This window comes from Labrus bergylta, chromosome 13, assembly GCF_963930695.1.
Source record: "Labrus bergylta chromosome 13, fLabBer1.1, whole genome shotgun sequence".
Taxonomy (NCBI): Eukaryota; Metazoa; Chordata; class Actinopteri; order Labriformes; family Labridae; genus Labrus; species Labrus bergylta.
The window spans coordinates 25,299,338-25,322,705 of record NC_089207.1 but is presented as its reverse complement, the minus strand read 5'-3'; the positions used below and the strand labels follow the sequence as shown (position 1 = coordinate 25,322,705).

Genomic DNA, 23,368 nt, shown 5'->3' with positions numbered 1-23,368 from the left:
ACGAGTCTGTGAGTGAATGTTTCCTTCTCATGTGAAGTCATTTCAGTCACTTTATTATTCTAGTGTAAGTGTAAACCACCGAAGACAAAAGCAAAAAACTTGTAAAATGACACATCATTTTGTATTACATCAATATTTTGTGTTCTTATTTCATGTCTTGTCAGCTATCATGTGACCAGGTCCCTGATCCCCAGGGTTGGGCTGATTTAACATCAGTGTTGAAGTTTGACTTTAATAATAACTATAGGCCTTATGGAACCAATCTTTATTACTTTACCACTTACTTGTCATGCAGTTTCACAATACTCTTGAAAAAAGAATCATTATCAGACTATACGATCTGATAGCAATCTTTCATCTCTGAGCTTTCTTTATGGTCATGTGTATCTCTCAGACACCTCACAGCTTGTTTGAACTATGGGAGAAAATGTATCAAGTTATAATTGTAACTCCATGATAGCGTCCATATCAAAGTCATCCCCGCCGATCTCCGAGCTGTGGTTTAATTAAGTTGTTTGTAGTGTGAGTGTGATGACTTGTGGCAGTGAAATGAATACATACAAATAAAATGTGTGCACAGGTTCTCACATTCTGAAGCCTCAGGTGTACAGCTTTATGGAACATTTCATCATAAATCATTCACCACGCTGAGATGTATGTGTGTGTGTGTGTTCTCTTGAATACCTGACATATCAGGCATTTCAGGTCGTGTAAGAGCCTATCTGAGGTTTTATTAGAGGCAGACGTCACATGCAGGTGTATTTCTATCAATGACAAACGATAGATGTGCTTTTAACTGAAATGTAAAAACATTTCTAAAGTCAAAGTTTTGCATGCGGGTCATTTAATGGAATATTAGCGTACACACACACACACACACACACACACACACACTTTCACACCAGACGAAGATATTTGGCACAAAGAATCCAAAACACCAACTCCCACGAAAACTGTTTAATTGACTCCTCAAACATTATTTACACAATTCCAGAAGAACAACACAAGTGCCAGATGACAAAAAAAAGAAGACACTCAAAAAAAAACCATTTAAATAAAAAGGAAGAATCACTTACCTAAATCAAACATGAATTGTCTAAATATGTTTAATGAATCAAGATGTATACAGGATAGGAAAGTGCTTCTCCCGTAGAGATGGGGTTATTAAAATCACCTGCTGTTTCAATGCTTGTTTCTGATAATGATGCTGTTCATTGGGACCTCTCTTATATGTTTCAGAAGCAGTTTAAGGCAGGACTGGTCAGGGCTTTTACTGATGCCTTAGAGTGAATAGAAAGTACACTTCAGGACCCAATAAGTCTTCAATTTCCTCGGTTTACATTCTTGTTTGGATGCTATATGCTCCAGTTATCTGTGTTCACAAGGAATCCGACTGTTTGTCACCACAATGCGCAAAACAAAAGTTGTCCTAATTACCCTTCCCTTTTAAAATGTGTTGTTGTTTCAGTCCTCATTGACATGAAATCAGTCCCAGGAAGGTTTGTGAATGTGCACTGCAGATCAGCAGAGTGCTTCTGTTTTTAAAGGATTGTGGGTTTTTGAAGGCATCAGCGGCTTTTTATCTGAAAGCTTGTACTTCTTATTTAACGGGTATCTTGTGCATTATAACTCCATGCTATTGTTGCAGATGCAGTGAGATAATCTGGCACACTTTCCACTTGGTCCCAATGTGTTGAGAGAAACTCAGTCTATCACCGATTACAGGATAAGAAGGCGGAGCTAAGATCCTGCGACCAGGCCCACAGTTGATACAGTAGGTTAAGTTGATATGTGACATCATCACGGATAATTAATATTTCTCAGCTTGAGGCAAGGCTGTTTGCAACAGTCTCTGTCCTGTATTGCAGCTATATGATGCTTTACAAGTAACACACTTTACATGAAGTGCAGCATGACGCAGAAACTCTATGACCCTATTTGAAAGTTTAAAGGGAGCAGAGCAAGTACAAAAAACTGCAAGGCAACAGAAAGACATTCAGAAGTTTATATTTTTGTGCTACAGCTGCAGGAAAAAAAAAGGAAAATGGCTGGCTTTTTTTTTTTTGTATTATTTTTTTCTAAATGCAGTAGCGCTGCTTCTGAGGCATTTCACAATAATATTCACAAAATACCACAGCAAACAAGTGGACTCGAGACTATCTGTGTCAGCTCTGAGGCACCACTGCTAAAATGTAAAATTCCTATAAAAAATCACAGGAGGATGGAAATATGAATGATACAAAAACCACTGTGACAGCAACTGGCTTGCTCAAAGAAAGAGACACATAACGAGGAGACTTCTTTTTTTTTTAGCGCTGATATAAATGGAGTTTGGAATGCGTTATTGGTAAATATAAAAGTACTAAAAATAAAAACAGCCTGCTGGCTCACTGTGAACACATATACAGCAGCTGTCACATGAATGTAACAGTTTCACATACATGAGCACTTCAAGGTGAGGCTTCTCACTAACCAACATGATCATTTATGAATGGATTTTAGATCATACATTCCTCCGTTTTTTTCTGGCTAATATATTTAAATTACATTCATCTACTATGTTGCCTCTTTTCACTTCCATCGCCCCAGCTCTCTCTGTGTCTGTAGATTGTTCAAGCCAGGCTGTGTCAGTGAAAGGCACTAGAGAGGAGAAATGACTGCATCACAACTAGACTGACACACAGACTACATCAGAATATTGTCTTGTACATTATTACACGATCTCTTTTGAGCTTGTCAATGTCAGGTAGACTCTCGACAAAAGGCTGGAATTCACTTCAACTCAGTGAATTTTGATGTTGTCTCTCTCTCTCCTTATTTCCCAACAGGGAGAGTATATATCAAATAAACGTTTGTGAATATTTTAATCAATTTTCAATGACATATCAGATTTTTCCTTATTGTTTTTTGTTGTTGTTGTAAATTATTGCAAATGCCCCCCCCCCCCCCCCCCCCCGTCTCAACTAAACTGACTGAGAAGTGTTGATCGTCAAACAGGATAAAAAAACTAAGCCCCTTCACCAATTAAAAAAGGACACACACACAAAAACAAGCACACATACAGTGACATCTGTGGCCCACTAAAAACACATTGGACCATGTAACTGCATCACCATAATCCTTGGATTATAATTCTTTTTTCTTATTTTTTTCCCCCAAGGATCCAGGAGATACAGTGGTAGTTATTAAAAGCCCCCTGTTATCCATTTACCCTGCGTTTGTGCTGCAGACAGTTACTATGAATAAGACAATATGTTTGACATATGTTTCATTTTAAGTGACTCGTTTCCAGGATTTTTTCTTTGTTTGATCACATGGATGGCTCAAATTATGACGGTATAAGCAGAAAAAAAGTCACCGATTATGGAGTATAAAGTTTTGGTCACTGGTTTATATTAATTACTAGAGCTCTGTAGTAGCCATATGAAAAAAAGTAGTTCCATAATTGAGCCATCTTATGGTCATACTACATTTGAGATTGAATCTCATAGTGTCCTGTCTGTTTAAAGTAGAGAGTTGACCAATTCTTTTAATAAATTCCTATGTTTTAACAATCACAACATCCCTAAGGTTCACATATTTCTACTTACTTTACCCACTCTCTTACTCGCTCCCCCCCTACCATATACCCAAACACACAAGAATGAACACACAAATGCTTGTTCACACACACGGACACGCACACACTCATTCAGACACACATGCACACACATTAAAAACAGACACACACACACACACACACACACACACACACACACACACACACACACACACACACACACACACACACACACACACACACACACACACACACACACACACACACACACACTGCCCTACTGTGGGGCCTCACAGTAATTTAGCTCCACACATAATAGAGCTGAACAGTGAGTTGCCACTCTGCTTGCCGGTAGTTGTTCCAGGCGGTTTTGTGATGTCGCTGGTCTAGGAGGAGTTCAGCAGGTTGCTAAGGACTGCAGGAAGGAGAATAAATACAATGCAAAGGTCAGCACAGTGCAACGGACTGAATATGTTTGATTGTGAGAAAGAAATGCATTTAGTGTGTTTATGTGTGTAAAAAGTGTCTTACCCTGGGGATCGGACTGGGCCTCTGCTGCATTAGCTTTACGTGCAGCTTCCGGATCTGCTTCTGATCACGCAGACCCACAAAGTCACACAGATGCGAAAAAAGCAAAAAAAAAGAGAAAAATGGGCAGACATGTCAGTTTGGATTACACATGCATTAAATTAACTGAGCATGAATTAGAAGTGTGACATCATTACGTTCGACAGTGATAGCACCCTGGGGGATTTACTGATAAAGCGAACACTTCTCAGCTCTAATTGCTCATTATCACCACCATGAAAATGTGGTGCCTAACCTTTAAAAGGACTTGTTTCAAAGCAGTCAAGCCCTCCCGTTCATTTTCAATGGAGCAGTGTGAGGCTGTCGAGCCGATTTTAATTGCCTTTAACTCATTCATATTCATGAATACTGATAGGGCTGTCTTAGCGATGTTGCAGGGGGATAAGATAAATCCATTTCCAAGAGTAAAACTGATGAATTTATCATTCGTAAAACCTAGCCATTACTACGGATATTCACAGTATAAAGTGTGAGCAGAAACTGAAGTTTACCCGACACTGCTTAAGCTGAGTGGCCTTTTGTTGATGTTGACTGTAAATGTTAAATGTGCTGAATCGGTAGTATTGGTAGGTGTGTGTGTGTGTGTGTGTGTGTGTGTGTGTGTTTGACATGACTGTATCTGGCATCATTTTCTAAAGGATAAAGCTGAGTTTGTTAAGGCTCTAAGAAAGACTGCTGACCTCCAATACTAAGCAAAAAATAAATAACTAATGTTGCTTTTTCTTGTATGTCAAAGCACTTTGTAAAGAGTTTTTAAAGGTGCTATTTAAATAAAGTCATTAATATTATTTTTACAAGTGTTACCAAAAAATGGTGGTAGTTGCTTTATGTTTTAGACTCTGCATGATCCAAATAAACATTATGCACTGTCATTATGCTCTCCTGCATTCTGGCATTGACTATTTAAGGATGTGAACTTCTGATTTAGGACCAAACTACTTCACAGGCTTGATGTTGTGAAGTTATTGATGCTCTTGTAATATGGGCAACCATATAAACAGGAAAAACAACTTTGCTTGCAGGGTTTATAAAAAAAAAACCCACAAAGGTCAAAAGGTCATGAAATAAGCTGAATTTCAGTCATACATCAAGGGGCATGTCCAGACTTCTAACAGGGATGGGAGACAGTATATGTGCTCCCACATGTCCAAATAGCAATTTCTGAAAAAGTTCCGTCTCATCTTATCATTTGATCTTTAAAGCTCCTGTGAGCAGTTTTTAACTTGTTATGGAACAGACTGAAATGAATAGTAATGCCTCTATATGAGCAAACAACACAATCAGCCCACAGACTGACTTTTTCTGTGTAGTACATTTTAACACATGTGAGCACTGCCTCTAGGTAGGTGTCAGACTTCAGTCAAAACAATTGTTTTTTTCATAGATTGCATAGATTGACGGGGAGTGATACCTTTGACTGTTGAAGGATTGTACACGTGGAATACTTCCACGTGTATAGGACAAGATCAGCAAAGAAATACAACTTTGTCCACAGGGTGTCCCAAATCTACATTTATCACAGATCCTCACAGGAACTTCAACTACTTTTATCAAGGTTTTCTACTGATGTTATATTCCTGCAAATAATCTAAAAAATAACAAAAAAAGAGTGACAACATACACATCTCCTATGATTATTTCTTTAAGGAATTAAGGAAGTAACTGACAAGATTTATCGAGGAAAACAATGTGCTTCATTGAAGTGCCATAATAGCTACTATCAGCCTGTTGCTACCCCGCCCCAAAAGGTGATTGGAACATAAAGGCCACCTCTGGGCCGACAGCCAGTCATGTCTTATGGGATGGAAACTTTGGTGGTCTATCAGATTTCATGGGGGGGGGGGGGGGGGGGGGGGGGCACGCCACCCCAAGCTACTCTCTAGAAACGCTCCAGCTAATATGGAGCCCTGTGTATAAGAGTTTATGTAAATGAGATATTATGATGAGTTCAAGTCAGCAGGATACTTACCCTGTCTGTTGTTAAAGCACAGTTTCTTCTTCCGATAGGCCATGTAACCGGCAGCTGCTCCGACTGCGGCAACTACGACAGCACACAGGATGCCTGCTAAAGAGCTGGAGCCGCCCTCTGTGGAGAGCAAACACACAAAACGGATCATTAAAAAACCTGTGCATCAGAGCTGCTAAACCCCGCTCCATTCTGTCAGTACCATTTCAATTACCATTTGTTATCCGGACATGTTATTGATTTATCATACAAATGGGACTTTGCTGTGTGGGATATTTGTCAGTGTTACACCTACCTAATGAGACTGTAATGTTCAGTAACACCACTGGGTGCCATTTCGCAGTTGAAATAATGAATGGCAGCTCAGCAGCAAGGCTCAATGACATGACATAATGAGTGTGTTTGTGTGTGTATGTGAATGACGGGGGTGGGGGGGTGGGGGGGAGAGAGGAGGAGAAATGGAGAGCCAGATATGCATCATCTTGTTAAGGCATTTTCTGATCTCCTTCCTGTCATCAAGCCTCTGTCTGCACCTGTGAGCCTGTTGCCATGACAACGTGGATCTGAATAGTTTTCATGCTGTGTCATATCAGACAGTAAATACCTCCCGTAGACTATTAAAGGCTTAGAAAACAGAAGCACAAGTCGGCGTACAAAACCAGGATTACAGCGATGAACACAGATAAAATAATGAAAGTATATTAGCGCATGCTCGTGTTTAATGTTCTACAAAGTGATATTACTTGTGCAAGTATCAAATTCATTACTTTGTCAGTAATTTTTTTATGATTTTGTGCTAGTTTACCATATTCACAGTTCAGGGACTAGAGTAAACTATACGTAACATATGTAGCTGGAATTTCTACTTTTCTTTTCACTGATCAGATAAACACTTAAACACCAAATCACACGTGCATCAGAGACTTCAACAATGTGTATCCCTTCATACTTTACATTATTCAAGAATGAGGTAGGTGCATCAATGGTGGGCTAAATGATGGGATTATTAGTTGGCTGTATCCTGATATCAAAGCACCCTGAACTTCCTTTTTATTAAAAGATCACAAAGCAAACGTTGCTAGCTAAATGTAAACTATAAGATAAATAAAAGACAAAAACAGTCAGACTGGATTTTTAAAATGCAAGACTGTCGTAAGGTTTTGTTGACACTCATTGTTCTAAGTTACACGTCTTGTGAAAAAAAAAAAAACCTTTATTGTCCCGTCTGTGGCGTCAGTCATCACAAAGTAATAAAGGCAGGATATGCTGAAGTGATTATAGAGAAAGAGAGGGAGATGGCACGGAGAGGGGATGAGTCAGCAATGAAACTACATAAGAGAAATCCAGAGAGTACAACAAATCCAGCGGTAAACAAAAGAAGAAACAGTTAAAAACACAAGGGAGCGCCGTGAGTCAGAGTACTTGAGTACAGAGGGTGATTCAGGATAAATGACCTGTTAGGCTGTGAGTCAATGAAATTTATTGGAATAAAAACCGGAGTGTGTCACGAGTCAGTTAAAGGAAGTGCAGGTAAGTGCAGACAGGTATGAACGTGAATCTGCAAAGCAAGCCAACAGGGAAACACCAGTTTGTCTGGTCTCAACTAAACTGACAGAAAAGTATCACTATGGAAGAGTGGAAACAGAAACCATGGGAGCTGTTTGTGGTCAGCAGCCACAACCCCTATCACCTGACTGTTTGCTACACGGCTGAGGTCAGAGGTCGGGGGGGAAAGTATGCAACAATAGTCTGTCTAAATATCAAGATCTATAGGGGACTTCCTGTCCTCCCTTATAGCGTCTGTAAAATCAAATAAACATACTGAACTTTGACTTTTAAAACAAAAAAAGGTGCAGGGATAAAACCTCAAAATGCAGAAAGTGAGAAGAACATGTTTAAGCTCGTTTTTCAACAAGCCTTCCACCAAATATTCGATAACTCATTTGAAAACTGGTGGATTGTTTTAATCATTGAAGTGGTTGGATGTCCACCAACCACTTCTTTACCTTAAAGGTAAAATCATGTGCTTGTCCTTCTTTTGAACTTTTTTTTTTTAATACTATCCAAGGATACTTCTAGAATCTCAAAGCGTGAAAAAAAAAAGAGGAAGGAAAATGTCATGCAGCAGCAGCAGCAGAAGCAACACACCTGTCGCTTTGCATGAAACGACAAAATAGGGGAGTGCGCTCGGAGTAGTGCATAGGAAGGTGGCTTTATGTGTCCAAAACAGAACAAAAAAAAAAACAGGAAGGGGAACTCACCTTGGGCATCAGGTTTGTCTGCTGTAAAGAACAGAGGACACACAAGTACAGTTAGTAAGATGAAAGTGAATGACGCACAAACTGGTTTAACAGTCGTGCCTTGCAGTAAAAGAGGAAACATCTGTGGAATGGCTGTGGGAGACTGACATGTGATTTGACTATTGAAACTATGGGAGCTGCATATTTAATGCGACACATGGAAACGTTTATCTAAACAGGCAAGGACATGCACCTGTCTCTCTGCTGTATCTGATTCCCGCAGCTTAAGAACCAGGAGCGGGGAAGTTTCCTGTTCTGTGGAGGAGCTTTAAGAGCTTCCAACAGATGCAGCGTGACGACACGGTGCATGAGAATTCATCATAAAATTCTCCTAAAAAAGGTCATTTTTAAACATCATTTGAACATACACAATAGGGAAGAGCATTTCCTGTTTACTAATGTATCCTGTTTTTTTATTGTCAGGGGCATGCCAGTAATATCCGGTGTGTTTCAGAGCTTTATGAAACCTATACAGCTGCTGATGCGTCTGCAAAGCTACAACTGCATCTGACTGGGATTTGTGTGATTTGGACTACAGATGGTGTTATGTGAACATGTTTCTTGTTTTTATCCACTAAGTGAGCATAAACACACACAAGAAAAAAAGCCTTACCATCTCCTGTGGCGCCAGCAGATTTTGCTAAAAGAGAGAAAGAAAGAGAGACGTGATTAAAGGAGGAGTTACTGGTTCAAGTTTTAATGGGTTAATGGTGCATGTAAAACACTTTGACAAAAAGGACAGAGAAGAGGAAGATTACTTTCTTTGTGCTACTTTCTACCTCTGAGGCTTTACAGGTTTAGAGTTTCTGTAACCAGTCTCTGCATTAGAACACATAACAGTGAATGAATTGTCCCACTTTGACAGTTTTTTTACACAAAATGTTTTTACTAAAAATAAGGATGCAGACACTTATCCTCTACGTCTCTCGATCGATACGCAAACAGCCCCTTATTATCTCATTCTGCTTGTCTGTATACGCCCGTGACATCATTTCTACCTGCTTCAACTTGACAAAAGGCGCTAATCACAAAGCACTAAAGAGGAGCGGTTTACACCAGATTATAATGATTATAGTGACCTTCATCACACGGGGAATAAAAGCGATAGCGCTGAAAGAAAAGCTGCTTTTAAAGCGTTGCTGTCAAACTGTTTTTGTGGCTGGTGAATACACTTTCTTCAAAAACGATGGGGGAATTTGTTGTCTTGCCATGGGATTACAGCTCACTGAGTAAGCTCTGCATTCTTGCAGTAGCAGAGGGGTCTTGTGCAACAAACAGTTTTGGTAAAAGTGAAATGTTACGGTTGTGATAAGACAAAAAGTTGGCTACATAAAGACAGCTGCGTCATTGTTCCATGTCATTGTTGTTTACAAAGTTTTAATACTAAATTGTACGATTTGAGGCCAGAACAGAAGAGAGGACAATCATAAAAGCAGGACATGTACAAATAAGGGTCTGTGTCCACGACCAACATTTTTTGCACTGGTAGCGCACATGAGCTCAATTTCAGTGCGCTTTTACCCAGCGTACTGCGGCCTCCCTTGGTAGAAACTGCTCTGCATGCTCAACATTTGCTTTTGTTGAAGGACATTTTTAAACAACCAAAATGTAAAAGCAATGGAAAGGAATCTTGTCCTGGCATAAGCAAATAGTCTCAGTGAATGAGATAAACACTGCAAGGTAAAGGATTAGTTTCCCTTCCTCTACTGTTGTTGAAAAAGTTAGGATCAAAAGTCCCGCCCCTTTGGAAGTTATCCCGCTTCTTGATTTTGATTGGCCTGTGAGGGAGAAGTGACACTGACATGGGCAGCACTGTCCCAAAATTCGAACGATTTTCAATTGAGAGCGCAGTGACAAAAACAGCTGACCTCGAGAGGGTTTTTGCATATCGGACGCTGGGGGGCCACTCACACTCATTAACACATCCATATTAGCACTTCACACAGGATGGAAAATACATCTTTATTCCTTTCAATTTTGTTTTTGTATTTGACTGATTCCTTAAAGACACTTATGTTAGCACTTACATATTAATTAGATTATATTAAGTGTTGTACCCATTTCCTGTTTACATGTAGTTGTGTCTAGGATAACCAACAGCATGTATTCAACCTGTAAGGGAAGGCACTCTCATCTTACCAGTGCCTCACATTATACCTTAAAAATTGAAGGTAATTGGTTACAATAATAAACTGAGTAGTGATTGTTAAAGTGAAATACTTACGCCCAGGGTCCAGACTGCGGCTCTTTCCGGGCTTAGCTGGGTTTTCCACGGCAGGACCCTCTGGCAGAGCATCTTCCAAGTTGAATCCTGAATCTGAGAAAACAATAAGATACCATTGGTGACAGAAATACGATATCCATCCCTGCAGCAAAATGTACTTCTCACGGCCCCGCCCAAGAGGGATATCTTCCAGATGTTCAGCTCAAACATGTCAAACACACCGTCCCAAACTTTTTAAATATGATGATAATCTCTGCCATGGTAGAAGCACGCCCCACTTCAGTCCCTCATGTCCCTGAGTGAAAGCCCTTCAGAGGCGTCCCCGATAAGGACCCTGCAACACTACCTGCTCTGAGGGTGTGTGACAGAGATCCTGAGAACCAGAGCGGACTTAGATTAAAGGATATCCTCTGTCCTGAACAATACCTTCCCCTGAATCTACATTCATTAGGGGAAAACCCCGAGTGACATTCTACAACATGTGTGAGTCAGAGCACACAACAGTTTGAGGCTGGGCGGGGCGAGGCAGCATCGCTGAATGATTTTTACATCTGATTGAACCTCAGAGGTTGCAATTACCCAGGGACCTTTTTACATATAACGTCCTGACACTAAATCAGAATGAGTTAGTGTTTTTGTTCACACTGTAAGGCGCCATTAGACAGATAAGATTATGTATGAGCGATAATGAATGAAACTAAATTCAGAGCCAAAATTCACTCCAGACACTCTTATTCTCCTGCGTCATTTATTTCATGTGCCTCTTTCTTCATTTACTTGACGTCTTCAGTTCTTCAGTTAACCTCTTCTCCTTTTCATTTTTCATTTTCTGCTCTCTTTATCGCTTTCATTTTATCCTGCACCTCACTTTTCCTCTTCTTTGTCCCCAATTTCATCCCTTTCCATTTCTCACCTCTCTTGCACTTTTTACCAGAGAACAAACCGCAGTTAGTTTTTCACATAAGAGTAACCTTTTAGAGCCTCCTTTTCCTTAACACTCAATTAAAACCCTGAGTAACAGTAAAGAGGATGTCTTGCTATACCCCCAATTTAATTTAAACAACATCAATAAATCAGCATAAAGGATGAGATTAAAGAGTAAATGTAGGTTTGAGAAAATGTGCTTTTAATCCTGATAAATACATATTTAGAAAATGTGGGTCCTAACTTATGAGGTAATACTACGAGACGCGCCAGAATCCCACCTTAGAATGGTCCTGAGGGACTTGTGCTTTTAAAAGAGAAGCACATCTGCTTTTCATTATTTGTTCAGATATTAGGGAGTTGCAGAAAATGATACATCATCTAAAAGCAGGACATGTGCATTATCTTAAAAGGCTGATAATACATCAATCATTTCAGGGGCACTCCTGGGGTCGAAAAAAAATATCCCAATGGAGTTCTAATATATATTGAGATATAACAAAAGGTTCTGAGTTCAAGTAAAACACTCAGCAGCTGTATTCAGAGCAAGGTTTCAGACAAGCTCTTTAAACAACTCAGACAGTTTAGTTATTTTCAAGAGCACACTGCGTTGTTTTTTTATTTAAGGTTATATAATGCTGCTTTGTTGAAATGAACATTACCAACCTCTTCAAAGCATCACTTAAACAAGTCAGCGTCTCTGTTGATTCAGAGTTACCATAGTAACTGAAAAAAATAATGGTTTTAACCCTGAGGAGCTTTAGTATGAAGAAAATAACTTCTGAGTCATAGTTATAAGCAACGATTTGCGGAGCCTCTTTAGCAAAGACCTCCCGGTTGTGGTGAAGGTCGAGGTTTAAGTCATGTGGGCGAGTCTTTTGCTCAAATTACCGAGAGGAAGCAAACGAATTAAAAGGAGGAAAAATAAGGCAATTTTACCTGCATTCTGTTTAGGTGCAGCGGCATCATGTGTAACTGTTATAAGAGACAAAGAGCGAGATCATGGATTAATGAAAAGTATCCAAATGCTGAGAATGGACAACACAGAGAAACTTTTATGAACAGCAGTGCTGCACTCATCTGCCACTGCGGGATCTTCCAAACAACATGAAAAGCAGCAAAAGTCTCTCTTTAGCTGTAACCTTTATTCTACCAGGAAAATACTCCTGTTGAGATACAAGAGCTCTTTTTCAAGAGAGTCCTGGCCATGACAAGTTTCAGACAGAGATCAAACAACCAATCAGAAGCATTCAGCAATCAAAATGTATCGAAGTTCAGCTGTGTCAAAAGTAAATCTCCATCTTGAGTTTTCCCAGCTATTTAAAAAAAAAAAAATGTTCCCAAAAGCAGGAATATGTTTATCTTTCTCTGTATATTTGATCTATTTTAAGATATGAAATCATTTCAGGAGGTTTGTTGTAATGCAAGGAGTCTTTTGCTACCCAAAACCCACCACGACATTGAAAATTGGACAGAATGTGCCAGAGCAAAGCAGCAGAGCATGAAGTTTTACAAACAAGTTTGTACAGTTTCCACATGTAAAGGACACACGCATGTCACAGCGGTGAGCTCATCTACAGTACAGAGAACATGTGTTTCACTTTCTCTACAACTCATCTATCTGTTCCTGCACACACACTGACAAGGTACGTGCTCTTTCAGAAATGCCTCAGCAAGAAGTTATGTTATGAATTCCTCCCCATCATTTGTTTCCTTCTTTTCCTCCTTGTAAACAAGTACAATAGTGTGAGAAATATGCACTCAAAATTCTATATATGCTCACTTTCAGGGATGAGGACGGCTGTTTGGTCGTCTTTGTCAGCTGCTTCAGTTGGCTCTTCCTCACGACCTGCATCATCTGGATCTGCTGCTGGTACCACCTTGTGGAAACAATAAATACAGTTCTCATTAGCAGAGCAGCTCCTGAATCACGCCTGTGTTATAAACAAATGTTAGCGGTTGTATTTCACTGGAATGGGAGGGTTTGTTTGTCTGAGCAAGTTTGGAGGCATGCCACGGACCTTCTCAGGAATGGGAGTGGTGTCGTCGCTTGTGGTAGTCAGCTCGTCGTCGTCTTTCTCTGTTGGTTGTTCAGCCTCTGGATCAGCTGCCGGCTCTGGATCAGCTGCAGGCTCTGGATCAGCTGAAGGCTCTGGATCAGCTGCGGGCTCTAAACAGGAGAGTGCACCAAAAAAAAGGGGGAGGGGGGCTGGTATTAGTGATCACTCATTTGCACATTGACAAAGTGAAGGAAAGAATTACACCTGAAAGGGAAATTTCAAGGAGCTGAACTTAGAGGGCCTTATTGATCAAACGTCTTTTGGCACTCAGCCTCATGCTGAATCGATAGATGAGACTGACTGTCGAGGTTTGTCCTTAAGACATCCCTTTTGCTTTTCAGGATGAATCATATTTGCCCTGCTTGAATGGGAGTGCAGCTAGAAATTTAGAAAAGCACCGGACGTGGGAAAACTAAAAATGAGACGCTTTTCTGATACTACAACAGAATTGTCAATCTTTGCTGCATTGGTTGATTTTTTTGGGGCTGAACACAAAAATTAAAAAATGTACCGTATAACAATTACTGCTGGAAATGATTTATTTCAATCGTACTATTATTTTCAATGTCAAATGAATTAACCACCTTGTGTAGTTGCTTCCTCCTCTGTGTCTGCTGCTGCAGTATGCCCTGCCTCAGTGTCTTCATCTGCAGGAGTTGGTTCAGCATTCCCAGCTTCAGGGTCGGTGTCTCCCTCTGTCACTGAATGAGGTCCATCAGTGGGCTCGATTTCACCAATGGCTTCGGTGTCAGGAGTGGGCTCAGGCTCAATTTTGGTCGGATGCACTTCCTGTATTCAGCACAAAGAGACATATGTTGTGAAATGATGTTCACATGAGGACAGCTCTGAGGTGTTTGGCCTTTTCTTCGTGTTAAACAAGATTTGCACACTGGAGCTTAGCTTCGGGAGGCAGTTATAAAAGGCCAGAGATGCAGAGCAAATAATGAGAACAAAACTAGAGTGCATTCATCTGCACAAAATGCATACAGGTGCCAGACAAAAAGAAAAAAAAAATATTAACTGCAGAAGAAAAAACTGAAGTTGCTCATTGGGAGCTGAACAGTGTATGAAGAGATACAGATAATAAAAACAATTACAAATCTGCTAAATACAACTCTCCATACCCAATCAAGATGTCTATTTAAGATGTCTTAGTTTATCAATTAATGGTTGAAGGTCACACAAGGCACAGTGACCTTGAAAAACACTGGTGGCTCTAAGCTGATAGGGGCCTTAAAAGTTTCTGGGGGTCCAATTCTTCCATTTTTGCTTCTAAATATAGAAACGTATAGTTTGATTGAGTTTGGAGTGAAGATTTGAGCTAATACTATTCACCCATATATAATTCTGACTGATACCAGTATTGCAATAATATAGTATCTGTGAGTATGCAAATCAATGCACTACTCCAATACCATCATTTATAAGCACTGAAACTGACTAGTTCATTCTCATCAGTGTCATATATGACAATAATGCATTTCATGATAGCCAATGATTGCAAAGAGTGAAACACTAGTCAAAGCCTGCGAAATGTCAGAAATCAGTGTTTTCTGATGAAACCTAAAACCTGAATGAAAGACATTATAAAGAATGTTTTGAATCAGGGTTGCTCTAACTGTAGCTTAAGTAGCTGACTTGTTGCTAGGTGCTTAGCTTGTTGTTTGTATTTCTTCTGTCCACTCAGCCAAGACAAACAACTGATGAAACAATCAAATCCCATCGACAGAGAGTTAGTAGAATAACCTACAGCTATTAGATAATTATAATCTGTGTGTTGTTCATTGAACTTGAATCAAATGTGCACTTGCTGCTTGCTATGGGCCAATACAAACCGACAGAAAATATTCACAATTTCTTTTACCTCAGATACGAGTTCAGTTTCCTCGTCATTGGCAACGTCTGCTGCTGCCTCTGCTTCGGGGGTCGGTTCCTCGGAGGCTTCAGGGGCTGGGACTTCCTCTGTTGTTGCTACATCATCTACAACAGAGATGTGTGAAGAGAGAGCGTAGAGGAATCATGAAAGAAGAGCACACTCTACAGTGACATATCAATTTTTTATTTTTTTTTAAGTGGGAAGAAAGTAAAGGGCTGTGACGTGCTGCTTCAATAAACATCAAACAACTGACAGAAGTCTGTGAAACTTGGATTTCCTTTGTAGGAGAAGAAAGGAGGCAGACATAGCAACCCAAATCAATGTCAGTGTTTGAAATGGAGGGACTGCAACTTGACAACATAACATCCTTAGTTTTCAATATCTTTGAAAATTTTTTGCATTCCAAATAAGAACAAACTACAAATTAATTAGTCCCTACAGGATATAAGAATAATTACTGTAATTATTGGTAATTAAATACTGCATGCCTAAATCCATCTGTTATCACTTAAAAGCATTCAAATCATCCGTCACAATTGTCGTTAAGCTGTTGTGGGTTCAACACATTATCTAACATGACTATTTCCAAAGACACACACACACACACACACACACACACACACACACACACACACACACACACACACACACACACACACACACACACACACACACACACACACACACACACACACACACACACACACACACACACACACACAGAGCCCCACCCTGCTCTGATCGGCGCCTGATGTTAACGCTCGAGCCACAACTGGATGACAGACACATTGATAAAGTCCGACCTGCCCGAACATCATACGCAGTCTCGACCTTAGCGATGGCATAGCAGCTGTGTGCTAATGAGAAAACACAAAGTGTCCCCTGGTCATTTTGTGTGTGTGTGTGTGTGTGTGTGTGTGATGAGCATAATGTTGGCGTGTGTTTGAATCAGCACTGTGACATTCCCCCCTTGCATGCGAGAAGCTGAAACAGCAAACTGTGCCCCAACTTGATCGTTCTTCGCTCTGCTGAGTTCAGCAGCACCCTGATGCTGGTCCGTCTGGGCAGCATGTCCTTTCATAACTACAGAAGAAATACAGTCATCTGGGACATTTCTGTATGAGATCGGATGTACTTCCTGTGAGCAAAATAGTATCTAAGATGGACTGAAAAAGTAGAAAATACATTTTCAGGAAGGCAAAGACATGTAATAAAGCAACCATAAAACTAGAATCTCTTTCTGCCTTACTTGGACAGCCAGTCGAGGCAGATGGCTGTCTACAAATGAGTAGTTCTGCTGGAGGTTTCTGCCTCTTACAAATATTTTTTTTGCCACTGTTGCCAGCAGCTTAACTTTTTTTGGACTAACGTATGGTCTCTGTAATGACTATAACAAAGAGCACAGTCTATGCAAAGTGTCATGAATATACTTTTGTTGTGATTTGGTGACATATAAATATGATTGAATTCATTGACCGTGACACAGGTTGAATTGTGATGACACATCAACAAGTAATAAAGCCTTTGCTTATTAGTTTCCTCATTCTCTTCCTTAGTACGATCAAAGAAGATAATCAACTTTTTTACACATCGCCATCATGTTTCCAAGAAGTATATCTGCATTTGCCAAGGGAGATGGTATCAGAGTCAGTGAAGCCAGGAGGGAGAGCAGCATGAACACATCTCAAAATATTTCCATCACACAGTGAATTCTCTGGAGGTGAGCAAAGCACCGGTGACAACCTGGCTTTCATAACGCGCACAAACACACACACACACATAAATCTATGCCATATATAAAGAAAATAAAAACATACACACACACAAGTGAGTGCCCACAGGAAATGGCTAAAGACACGCCACATGCACTCGTTCACATGACATGGGGAAAAAAAAATAAAAACAAGCCCTCTTTGTTCTGAGTTTTTTCCAGTAGTATGTCACTGTATTAAACAGCACTCAGGGCTTGATATTCAGCAGGGCTGCATGTGTGAATACATGTATGAGCAGGTGTGCTTGTGTGTGAGTGGGTGTTTGTGTTTCAACAGACTTCCTTGAAAACAGTATTTAACTGAGTGTACCAACATTCAGAGACAAGATGCAAAGATTAGGATTACTTGCAATTGTACAGCACAAGTAAACATAAAGACTACAATCGGTGCATCTTAACGCTATTTAACCTTTATTTACAGAGCACTTTTCCAAATCAAAGTGCATCAAGGAGGTGATTAAATCATATAGCCTGTAGACAGATATAGGGCTAAAAAAAAAAGTTAATGTTTGAAGATGGAACTTTTATTGATATTTGAGTGTATGATTAAGTATGTGTACATGCATTTAGGTTATGTTCTCCTTTCCAGTATATGTGGGGGCACGTTTCCACATGGCATTGTCCTTACATACACGTGTCGAGGTATGTGGCTCTCATGTAACTCCTATGTGTGTGTGTGTGACAAAGTGAGAGAAAGGTACAAGGCCCACCATACTCTCCCTCTCTTTCTCTTGCCACTCTGAAGAACATTCTGTTCCCATCTATCAGTTTGCCACTTCCTGTTCTAACTACCTCCACTACACTCCCATAAACCCCCCCCCCAGCATACACACCCACCAACACACACACTTAACACACACGCATGTATGTGTACAGCCTTGTAAAAGCACCTTCTCCTCCCCTCTTCAGTGCAAACTTACAAACAACCACATGTTCACACGCACGTAAAGTTTGTGTGCACACTCACTCTCACATATTAAGTAAGCTGTGTCCTGTTTTGTGTTAGGGCGGTAGTGAAACAATTTGTTGCACATCCAAGCCTCTCTCGCTCTCTCTCTCTCTCTTCTCTCTCTCTCTTTCTTGTCTTTGAGATTGCCTCCCCCCTTTCTTCTCCCTTCCTTCTCTCCCAAAACTCTTTACTCCCTTTGTTTCTTTGCCACTGTCCTCCCTGGAGGCTGGTGAGTCATCTGTGTGTCTCTGACACAGCCGCACGCGATTGTATGGGACTGTACAGCATGTGCAGAGTTAATCTGTAAAAAAAGGTCCCCAAAGGAAAACCCTTAAGTTAAACCAGTTGGCACATTTGGAAAAAAAACATCATACTTTGAGTTAAGTTGTTTTCTTTAAAAGAAAAAACATGTATTGGTGGTGATAGTTTAATAGATAAACACGCTCCCTGACCACTTTATTAGTTACACCTATACAATCTAAAGCTATAACATATTCTTACTTTATAGAGCCTCTAATAGCCAGTTTATGTTCAAACTTTCCAAGAAACCATTTTTATTATTGTTGTAGAGTTGTTGTTGAACTGGACTGAATTAAATATGTTTCTAATATTCTTCTCTCATGTTTATTGAAAAGGGTGTGGGGCCAAACTTACATTTTTTTTTTTTTTTTAATCGAAATCCACTTGAATAAAACAGTGAACAACAACCTCCATCAAATAAATGTTTATTATCTCTGAAAACTAAAATGTCTGTTTTTAATCAATGTAAAATGAATAGACTAATCTGATAGTAGACATGAACTGTCACACAAAGCCAAAACAGACAGGGTACTACTTATACATGAATACATTTTATGAATAGATTTATTTGTTTTATATATGCATATATATATCATATTTTTTAGTTATGTACAAGGAGGATATTAATACCACTAGCTCCTGCTTAGCTCTTAGCAAAGTGAAAACAGGAAGAAAGAAACAGCTTAGCTTAGCATATACGCTAAAAAAGGAGTGAACCACTTTTTTTGCTTAGCATACAAGGTGAAAACATGGAGAAACCACTAGCTTGTCAGACAAACTAAAAAGCAGTGAAACAGCTTTATAAGCTTAGCATGCAGGGTACAAACGGGAATAAACTTAATTTAGCAAACAGACTGAAACAGGGGGAAACCACTAGCTTAGCTTAGCTTAGCTTAGCTTAGCTTAGCATACTAACTGAAGACAGCGGGCACCTAACAGCTTATCTGGCTCTTCCCAAATGTAGTAAACTCTACTTTAGCACCTCACTATTTGAAATGTTATGTTTTATTTAAGGCTTTTCAGGGTGTGTGCCAAACTACCTTTTCCTTGGCCAGGTATAGTAACTTACTGTATAGTCTTGGCATCCCAGTGAGTAAATGGTCAGGGCCAAGATATAGTCCAGCATAAAACACCATATAAAATCACTAATTGTTTTTTTTTTACACTTTGTTCTAAATAGAAGTTAAAGTAATGAAAACCAACATAGGAGCTTTGGAGGTGGTGATGGATGGATTTTGTTGGCTGGACAACGCAACGCTAAATGTTTGCCCACTGTTTTCAGTCATTGTGCTAAGCTAAACTAATCAGCAGCTGCGTGGATTTCCATATGTAAAGGCATTAGTGATATCAATCTTCTTCTGAAACTCTCTCAACGAGGCCAATAAGCATTTTCTTGATAACATCATTAACTAAATGCCTTGCTCTGAAGTGAATCATTCTTCTAACTGTATGTGTGGGCAGAAGTCTGTGAGCATAATGGATGAACATGTTCCTACAATTTTACTGACTAAGCTAAATGCAACATGGGTGTATAGTAACTTAAGGTGAAGAGTGGCTGGTAATGTACAGGATACATTTTGATATTTAATATATTCCTTCATGATTTTTCTTTGCCTGAACTTTGAAAAGACTCCTGATAAGTTATCATCATAATAATCATGAATACCAATTTCCCTGCTCTCTATGTTGAAGAAAGCATAACTTTGAAATTACATAAAGTGCATGTTGAGTCATGTCAAAAAGAAGCAAATCACAAGAAAATATATGTCTGCTTTTTTTCAGAGCAGGTAAAGACTGTGCTCTTTATTATAAATCTTAACAGAAATTTACAGCAAATATATCAATTATAAGTTTGTACTCTTTTTAACAAAATAGCATTTTGTGTTACTTGTAAGCCCGTTCAGCTTGTTGCATCACATTGGAAAGCTTTAATGACAACAGTCAATTGAGCATGAAGAGAAAGATAGAACTTATACATAAATCATGTCTCACACTTGGATGTTTGGTGCTTTAATGCAGGTGCTGCTGTTTTCATAACCGAAAGGTGATCTGTTTATCTTGGCATCTAAAACTTCTCTTTTTAAAATTGAAGTTTTTTTTTTCCTTTCTGTCAAATTGACATTTTGTTGAGAGATTCACAAAAGCACAGGGTGGTAAATTTACTTTACACTCTTGAGTTTATATCGCTCCTTAAACATCACATTAGTTGAGTCCGATCTATCAGTGTCAAAAGCAGAGGAAATGTTCTCTCCTGTTCGCTGCCTGTCGTGAGACTGTGAGAGAAATTGGCAGTTTTTTTTTTTTTTTTGATTGAATGAGTCACAATGCGTGTACATGCGTGCACCAAGCCTTTCCCTGTAACACTAAACCAGACTCTGTTTGTATGTGTGTCTATGTGTGCTCGTCAGGTGATACGACAGCACCTCCATAACACATTGTTCTGCCAGGTATGGTTCTATTGTTGGTTTGTAGGACAGAAAGTGCTGTGTTTACTCAAATCATGGACACCTTAAAACTGCCCCTATGGGAGCAGAGTGGAGAGACTGTGTGTGTGTGTGTGTGTGTGTGTGTGTGTGTGTGTGTGTGTGTGTGTGTGTGTGTGTGTGTGTGTGAGTTTCACTTATCAACTTCAAGTGAGATTTATGTGATGGGAGTTGAAGGTGTAAACAAAGACAAGTCTATGCTCACACACCTGGTACACATCACACAGCTCTTTTTGCTTTCATGTGCTAGTAACACACACACACACACACACACACACACACACACACACACGCACACACACTTTACATTAATGAAGAACTCCCACATGTTCTGTACATTAAAGTTAGTACCCACACCCCCGCACTCACATACACCGACACACAGATGCTGAGGGCCCAGGGGGAGAGTAAAGAGCTGAAACTAGTTGAGTTTGTTGGGTGTTGTCTACAGCTGGAGCTGGATCTAGTTACTGAGACACTCCCTATCCTTCACTTCTATAACTTAAACACATCATACACGATCTGCACACATGCAGCTGACCCCAGCACGCCATCTTTTTTCAGCCTTACTAAGTACTACTAAGTGTGTATACTTGCAAGTAAGCAAACTTCGAGATTTCCTGCATCCATTGGAGCTCGGAGCATAGCTACAGTTCAGCAATTAGGGAGGAAATGTGTGTGTGGGAACAAAAAGAAAAAAAAAGCGGACATATGTGTGCCTGTGTGTGTGTGTGCATGCGCGTGTAAAGGGGTGTTTCCCCTCCCTACGTTTATCTTGTGATACAAAGTGAACCAGTAGAGTGAGATTAACCAATGCACCAACGTTCAACTGAAAGTTTGTTTGCATACAGATGATTGTTACTTGGGCTATCTTAGTCTATGTCTGTCTCTCCCTGGGCTGCACTTATCTATTATCTTTATCCAACATCTCCTCTACTTCCCTCGTGCATGTGTGCATCTCAATCCTCCCCTTCTTTATAACTGAGTTTTATTGCTCGTTCTAACAATGTGAAATCATTGCATGAGCCGCAGGGAAGGGCAGGGGCCCATGGGCCAGCTGTGGAAGAAGACGGGAAAAGAAGAGTATAGCAGATAATGAAGCATGAAGATGTAAAGAAGAAATCAGACTGGAGTTGAAGAAGGCAGAAGGGATCAAATAAGACAGATTAAAAGGCGAGGGAAAAGGAAAGTAAGAGAGAGAAAAAAAAGGAGGGAAATTTACTTATATGAGAACAAAGGGTTCACCACACCCTTTGTTGGCCAAAACTCATAACCAAAAAGGTACGGCCACATTACATGACACACATGTTTTAAAACCCTGATGTCTGGGCTGCAGATGCGTGAACAGTCGCCAGCATGAATGACGAGTTGTTTTAATCCGTTTAGTCAGAAGAGACACAGGCTAGATGAAGAACAGACTATAGCTAAAAGGTGAGGGAGATTGACATGCCGACAGGGAGGCAGACAGACTGACTGGCATTTACACTCACACACAGACACAAACATGTACGGGTGAGTAATGTGGGGGGAGAATGGCAGAGGGAGAGGAGAGAAAAATGAGAGGGAGAGGAAGATAGGTGAGAGCAAGAGGGATATCTATGGAGAAAAAAATGAAGGATACAGACAACAGATAGTCAGACAGACAGACAGACAGACAAATAGACACAGACAGACAGATAGATAGATAGATAGATAGATATATAGATATATAGATAGATAGATAGATATATAGATAGATAGATAGATAGATAGATAGATAGATAGATAGATTTGCTGTTCACGCAAAGAGGAAAACCGTCTGTAAAAAAAAAAAACTGCGGACTGGGCTGAATTAATTGGAGAATAAATCATTACCTTGTGCCTTGGCGCTCGCGGCCAGCAGGCTTCCTAATAGCAGAATCCACAGGTATGACATCATGGGAACACGGTGTTCTGGCTGCTACTGAACCCGGGGATCACAGTGCCTTTCCTCGGCTTTCAAACAGGACAATTAAGCAGACCTGGAGGTTTCAGGTGGATCTGGGAGGGCGCGTGCGTCGGTGTGCCGGTGCGTTCTTGTGCGTCGTATCAAAGCCCGGTTGCGTCTCCAAGGTGCTCAGATGCTCGGCTGAGTGCGCGCCGCCGTGGATCCGATGCCCTTCCTTTTGTCTGGATTGGAAGAGAGAGGTCCAGTCTTTATTAAGGTGGGCGGGGCCCTTTTACCAAATACTGGCAGGCAGGAAGGCAGGCAGGCAGACATCAGGACTGTGGAGGCATTACTTTCCTTACTAATAAGCAATGTTTTATCATTCAGGTTTGATGACTAATACCAACAATCATCAGACTCGGGTTTTTTTTTTAGCCCCAGAAACAGCTTAATTAGTCAACC

The 23,368-nt window shown here is 40.2% G+C and overlaps 1 protein-coding gene across 2 annotated transcripts; it reads right to left on the bottom strand.

Annotated features, from left to right (window-relative positions):
• Positions 1-942: 942 nt before the first annotated feature.
• si:ch211-39i22.1 (CD99 antigen-like protein 2) lies at positions 943-23,160 on the bottom strand. 2 transcript variants are annotated; one of them, XM_020635664.3, is made up of 12 exons: positions 22,855-23,159; positions 15,486-15,601; positions 14,206-14,410; positions 13,583-13,731; positions 13,345-13,441; positions 12,501-12,536; positions 10,638-10,730; positions 9,027-9,053; positions 8,375-8,395; positions 6,117-6,233; positions 4,091-4,150; positions 943-3,974 (listed from the first exon to the last, which is right to left on the bottom strand). In XM_020635664.3, exons 1-12 carry the CDS (start codon positions 22,916-22,918, stop codon positions 3,946-3,948), a joined length of 1,014 nt encoding a protein of 337 aa, XP_020491320.2. In that variant the 5' UTR covers positions 22,919-23,159; the 3' UTR covers positions 943-3,945. The 2 variants fall into 2 exon arrangements, with proteins under 2 accessions (XP_020491320.2, XP_020491321.2); XM_020635665.3 differs by lacking the exon at positions 12,501-12,536 and having other exon boundaries at positions 22,855-23,160.
• Positions 23,161-23,368: the final 208 nt, after the last annotated feature.

What these genes read in the sequence shown, in the direction of transcription:
- si:ch211-39i22.1 (XM_020635664.3), bottom strand. Translation starts at nt 22,918, where the DNA reads ATGATGTCATACCTGTGGATTCTGCTATTAGGAAGCCTGCTGGCCGCG. An exon ending in AAACTGAACTCGTATCTGAG is followed by an intron (nt 14,411 to 15,485) that starts GTAAAAGAAATT and finishes TGCTGAATACAG; the next exon opens with GAAGTGCATCCGACCAAAAT. An exon ending in CCGCAGTCTGGACCCTGGGC is followed by an intron (nt 9,054 to 10,637) that starts GTAAGTATTTCA and finishes TCTCTCTTTTAG; the next exon opens with CAAAATCTGCTGGCGCCACA.